This window comes from Eublepharis macularius, chromosome 8 (genome assembly GCF_028583425.1).
Source record: "Eublepharis macularius isolate TG4126 chromosome 8, MPM_Emac_v1.0, whole genome shotgun sequence".
Classification (NCBI taxonomy): Eukaryota; Metazoa; Chordata; class Lepidosauria; order Squamata; family Eublepharidae; genus Eublepharis; species Eublepharis macularius.
This window is the reverse complement of record NC_072797.1, coordinates 56,226,378-56,232,416: the sequence shown is the minus strand read 5'-3', so window position 1 is coordinate 56,232,416 and position 6,039 is coordinate 56,226,378. Positions and strand designations below refer to the sequence as shown.

The 6,039-nt window shown below is 60.4% G+C and overlaps 1 protein-coding gene across 1 annotated transcript; it reads left to right on the top strand.

Annotated features, from left to right (window-relative positions):
• Positions 1-3,268: 3,268 nt before the first annotated feature.
• Positions 3,269-4,231, top strand: LOC129335111 (uncharacterized). Its single transcript, XM_054987569.1, has one exon. The coding sequence runs from the start codon at positions 3,269-3,271 to the stop codon at positions 4,229-4,231; it is 963 nt and encodes a 320-aa protein (XP_054843544.1).
• Positions 4,232-6,039: the final 1,808 nt, after the last annotated feature.

Below are 6,039 nucleotides of genomic sequence, written 5' to 3'. Positions count from 1 at the left end.
ACTGGGTGGGTGCCTGGGTGGGGAAAAGGACAAAATGCGCATGCGCGGTCGGTTGATCAGTACTCCAATCGCCCACGTATGCGCACACCGGGTTCGAACGCGGGGCGCCATAGGCAGTGGGCGAGCGCCGTGCGCACTGCCCGTGGGGCCCCGCTAAGGGTAGCTGGTGCTATTCGGGCTTATCTCTCGCCCTGTAAGGGGGGGGCGGCCTCGGCCAACAGAGACCCCGGGGAATGGGGGGGCGTGGCCTCGGGGGGAAAGGTCCAATCGGTTTGGGGGGGTGGGAGGGTCTGCAAAACATTTGTTTGGATTGCCGGGAATTTGGGGGCGGGAATGAAGTGAACCAAAAATGTTTCCTGCAGCTTAAAAGTGGCAACCATTGGGCAAATAAACGGGAAAGGAGCCAATGGGCAATGAGCCCGAGGAAGCCATCACATCACCCCGTGATGGGGCTTTTGGGGGTCGGTGTGTGTGCTTGCTCTTTATTCTCCCAACCGCGTTCCCTCACTGGCCCGGGGGGGGGGGCCGTCACGGTGCAGGGTGGCGACTGATAAAAGTGCACACGCGTGGATGACTGCTTGAATGTTGCGATCATCCACGTGTGTGCACTGCGGATTCGAACGCGGAGCACCGATGACAGTGAGCGGGCGACTTGTTCACTGGCCGCGGTGCCCCGCCAAGGGCAACGGGTCTATTCGGGCTTATGTCATGGCCGGGAAGGGGGCCGTTCCCTCGGCGAAGTAGGAAACATAACTTTACATGTATTGTTTTCTGATAAAATGGGCAGGGAATGGGGGGGGAGGGCGCGCTTCCTTGCAGAAGGAGGTGAGGCAGCGTAGTTTGGGGTGGGGCGAAGTGAATGTAAAAGGGAGGAAAAACTTGTTCCCCTTTACCAATCCCCAGTGTTTGCTAAAAAGACAAGCAAAGCGGTCGTGAAAGTGTCTTTATTCAGGAAAAAAAACATGGTGCACTCAATTCAAGCGAACATTAGAAGTGCTGGAGCACAAGTCAACGAGGGTGGTGCTGGATAACAAGCAACCGCCCCCCAACCAACCCCCGTGGACCGTGACCGGCACAACTGGCCGCCACCCCTCCCCGGCCGGATCTCTCGAAAGGCCGGCGTCTCCCACCGCCCAAGCTCCCACCCTTATGCGTCCGAAATCCGCCCCACAGCCGACACCGGTTAGAAACAAAAAGTAACCCCCCCAACATTGGGAAAACACATTAATAGGAATGCCCGATCAGACGATTAGACCCCGGTGCAGAGGGGCCTCATACACCCTACAGCCGGTAGCGTCGTGGTGGGCAGCGCTGCCTTTTTGCAAACAGGTAGCCCCTAGGAAGGGGTTCGGGGTCGGCCCGGACACGGAACCTCTTTGGGCGTGGAGCGGGCGGCTCCGGCGGCCGGTTCTCATCTGCGGCGGGATCCGCCGTGGGAGCGTGGTCGGGAGCGTCGGCTGTGGGGGCCTCACCGTCTGCGGAGTCCCTGGGGCCGGCAGTGCTTGATGGTGGGGCAGCGGGGGCCTCAACCGCGGAGACCATCCTCTCCAGGAGGCGCACCATGTCGCGCATGCAGCTTTCTGCCGTGGCTGCTTGGCGCTCTGCCGCTTCAACCGCCCGGCTAAACAGTTCTTTTTGCTCGCCTCGGTCAGCAGCCTCACTCTGCCGCGCCTCCTTCTCCACTGCGCAGGAGTCGGTCAGCTCCGACGATATTTTCTCCACCGCACGCCGAGTCGCCTCCATGCACACGATCGCCTCGTTGCGCGGGCGCTCCCGGCGCCGAAGTCGGAGGTTCGACATTCGCTCCGCCGGAGACAGACGGCGTGTCCCGGCGGCCGTGGTGTCGGCTGGGTAGCGTGTGAAGAACGAGGGAGACGGTGTTAGATGGGGGCCTCCCTCCCGCAGGCACCCCGCATTCCCGACCGCACAACTGCCCACGGGACATTACTCACCGACGGTCTCTGCCGCGGAGTGGTCGCCGGCCGCTGCTGCCACAGATCGTTCTGGGAGGCAATCGCCGGCGGGCTCCTCGAAGGTGTCCTCGGTGTCCTCCGTTCCAACGCCGGCCACATTGTCGGTATCCCCCTCCGGTTCCCCCTCAGTGGCTCTGGCCGAACGTCGACGCCGGTCAACGACGGTTGGGGGGACGCCAGTGCCCATCACCCGTGGCACCACCAGATCCTGCTCCAGCCGCAGGAACCGGTTCAGTTCCTCAAAGAAGGGCCAAACCCTCCGCCCGTGTCCCGAACGACTGTTCCCGTCCACACACTCCTTGTAGCCCCTTCTCAGAGTCTTCGCCCGCTCACGACACTGCTCCCAGTCCCTGGGGAAACCCCTGGCCGCCATCTCGTTCGCGATCCACTGGAACTGGCTCACATTCGTGTAGCTTGCGGAAAGCCTGCTCTGCACAGCGTCGTCCCCCCAAATCTGGATGAGGGCTCTCGTTTCCTCGTCAGACCAGGGGGCGGCCTTTGCCTTCTTGCCTCGGGCCGCCGGGACCACCGAGAGTCCGGCACCGGTGCAGGACGTGGGGCTGGTGCTGAGGGTGATCAAGAGAGGCAGACTGCTTGCGGGTTCGGGAGGCGCGGTGGAGTCCATGTTGCGGTTGGCCGTTCTGGGTGTCCTTTGCTGGGCTCGGGAGCAACAAACGATCGTCAACGGCTGTCTTCGCGGTCAGTTTCGGGCTGCCTTTACAGTAAGTTGGAGGGGGGCGCGACGCTGACGTGGCCGGCAGGGGACCAATCGCCTGTCGACTCGCTGCAAGAGACGGCTGCTCGAGAGCGTCTGGGCGTCACACTCGCGCGGCATTGGACAGTGTCGGCCACGTCACGAGGGGGCGGGGGGGCGGACGTCTAAGGAGAAGGGGCCGTTGTGGGGCGGGAACCGTTGCGGTCGCCGTCACGCCATGGCGCCCGCTCACGGGAAGAGGAGCAGCAGGGGCCAGCCGCCGAGAGAAACACTCCGTGCCTTTGCGGTCGCGCTCTCCTTGTTCGCGCGGTCGGTCATCCGCTCTACGGCTGCCACAGCTGACACTGTGGCCCTGCTCGGGAGGCGGCTGGGAGAGGAAGTTAACGGCCGCCGCGCGCGACAAAGAAGAAGACTGCGGCAGTTGGTGGCAACACTTGCGTCCGTGGAGGAGATGGCGCAGTGCTTCATTGTTGCTTTCCCGCCGAGGAAGGCATGGGTGCTTCCCCGGGCATGCCCTCACTGGTGGCCGTGGTGGGAGCGCTACGAGTTCAGTGACGGGCAGTGGCTGCAGCAGTTCAGAATGCGACGTGCCACGTTCGAGTACATTGTTGGGGAGCTTCGCGAAGATCTCGTCCGCGAGACGACCCACATGCGCGACCCAGTCCCTCCCGAGGAGATGATCGCCATCACCATCTGGAAGCTTGCCACGGGAACCACAAACTCCGCGACACTGCCCGCATTTGGCCGTGGCGTCTCTACCGTCTGCGGGATATTCGACGAGGTCTGCGAGCTCATCGCTGCAAAGCTGACCGAGAAGTGGATCTGCATCGATTACCTCGAGGACATTATCTCCGGGTTCGAGGAGAGGGGATTCCCCAATGCCTGGGGCGCCGTGGACGGGACACACATCGAGATCCGTTCTCCGCCTTTCTCTGGGGACAAGTACATCAACCGCAAGGGATACTGCTCCATGATTCTCCAGGCGGTGGTGGACAGCGATGCACGATTCCTGGACATTTTTGTGGGCTTCCCGGGAAGGGCGCACGACGCGCGTGTGCTCCGTAACTCGCCCCTTTTCAAGAGACTCGAGGATGGCGCCCGTCGCCCGAAGCGGCCGGTCACTCTGGAGGGGGTCACATTCGACCCGGTAATCATCGGGGACCCCGCCTATCCTCTTCGGCCCTGGCTCATGAAGCCCTATCCGGCGCCATCAACGCGCGCCCAGGAGCGCTTTAACTACAGACTGAGCCGGGCGCGCATGAGTGTGGAACGCTCGTTCGGAATTCTGAAAAATCGCTGGCTTTATTTACAGCGGCCCCTACTTGTCAGCGAGCGCCTCATGGTCGCGGTAATCACCACCTGCTGCATCCTTCACAACATTTGCCTCTCGCGCGGGGACATCGTTTACGGGCCGTTCCCGCGCGAGCCGCTGATGGAGCCCGCGGATGAGCGGCCGCAGATTCCCTGGTCCGAGGCCGCTCTTACCGCGCGGGCAGTATCGATTCGTGCCGCCATAAGTGCGCACTTCCAGCATGGCCGATAATCCAATAAAGCTGTGACCGGTACAGCCGGTTTCAGACTGTGTGTCTCTATCCAGGGCGGGGGGGTGGGATGGTGGTGAGGCGGGCGGAGGGACAGCATCTGTGTGTTTGGGCGAGCACGGGGGAGGGGGGGCCGCGTCGAAGGTGGTGGTGGGCGGGGGGCGGGCGGGCGGAGGAACAGCATCTGTGTGTTTGGGCGAGCACGGGGGAGGGTGGCCGGGTCGAAGGACTGCTCTTTGGTGCCGTTCGGTGCCGTTTTAGGCAGAGGACCCCATGGGCACGAGGATAGAACGACGGTTTTGTGCTCATGGGGATCCTCGCTCGATCCTGGGCGACCCATCACGTTCGCGGTTTTTTTGTTTATTGCCGGGGAGGGGCCTCTAGAGGCTTGGCTGGTGCTTGGACCGCCCGCCTGACCGGAGTTAGGGCAACCCTCTACATGCTCTGACTTTTATTTTTCAAGAGATCGTGCTGTTGCAGCCTGGCGGTTGCTCTGGCCTGGGGGCGGGAACCGCTTCGAGTTGGGGCTCACACGGCATACCCCGGGTTTGGTTTGCTGTGTGTTCCCTATCCCCAGGTCCCATTCCGACCGGTGCATACAAATGGAAAGAGGCACACAAAAAAAAAACCATCATGGAAGACTTCACCCCAAAATGTGTCTCAACCTATAATGATGTTTAAAATCGTCTCTTGCTAAGCAAAGTCCAGCTCCTGGGTAGCCGTTCTTAAAATTACCCCACCCCAAAATTGCTTCTAGTCTGGCTTTCACTAGATTCCAACAATTTCCTGAAACTTTATATACCATTGATAAATATCTAGCAGTCACTCTTTATAACACCTAATGAGTTCATTGCGCTGTTTGGTCACCTGAATTAAACATGACCCCCTCATAGGGTTGCGGCAAACTGTTGTGTGTGTGTGTGTGTGTGTGTGTGTGCGCGTGCATGTGACATTTTGGTTTAATAAAACAACTATAAAGAATTGGCTCAACTGCATGAGGAAATCATATTTTCTTTGGGCAGAATCTCCCACATTTGGTGACATGGAAAACCAGCAGACTCCTCACTAAAAGCAAATCTGGAAGCTGCTTGCAGGGAGAGTTTTCACAGGAAGGGCCCGGGGGGAGCCTTGACTGTGCTCTGGGCCGGGAGCGGGAGCACACGCCTGGGATATTTTCCGGGGAATAATACAGAGGGGACCCTGGTTGGCAGGCCTGGGAGCAGGGACACAGAGCTGGGATTACTGGGGGTGGCACATACAGCCTACTGGGCTTCGCTTTGTGTGCGCCTTTCAGGATGCCTGGTGCTCTGCTAATGTCCTTTACCAAGAGATCGGGAGGGTTGCGTGAGGGCCCTCCCTTATTCAGAGCCAAATTCGAAGGCCAGGCTATTGGATCTTTAGTCTAATCCGGCCTGGTCCGGGCATTGCCGCACAAAATTTAACCACAAAGGAGTGCAATGGTGAGAGTCCCGGTTCCACGTGGAATCGGGGCCCTCCACCACCCTGCCGGCCACAGTGTGGCAGCAGGGCCATGTGGGATTTCGGCGGCGCCCATGGAGATGTGGCGACTACGCCGCCAGCACACCACGCAGCGATCGTGACGTTTCAGTCATGGTGGGCGCCAAGGCAAACCGCAATCCAGCCTCTCCGCAGCCTTGCGAAAGCCCAGGTGTGCTTGCAGCGGGGAAAGAATGTGCTGACTGTGCCTGCTCCTGCCCGGCGCCCGCCCAACCATTGCAGCTACTCTGCTCCCATGCTCTCTGCTCTCAATTTACATACGAATAAGCGGGTTGGCCAGCCAGTCATCCAG

Coding starts and splice junctions, on each gene's coding strand:
- LOC129335111 (XM_054987569.1), top strand. CDS start 3,269: ATGCGACGTGCCACGTTCGAGTACATTGTTGGGGAGCTTCGCGAAGAT.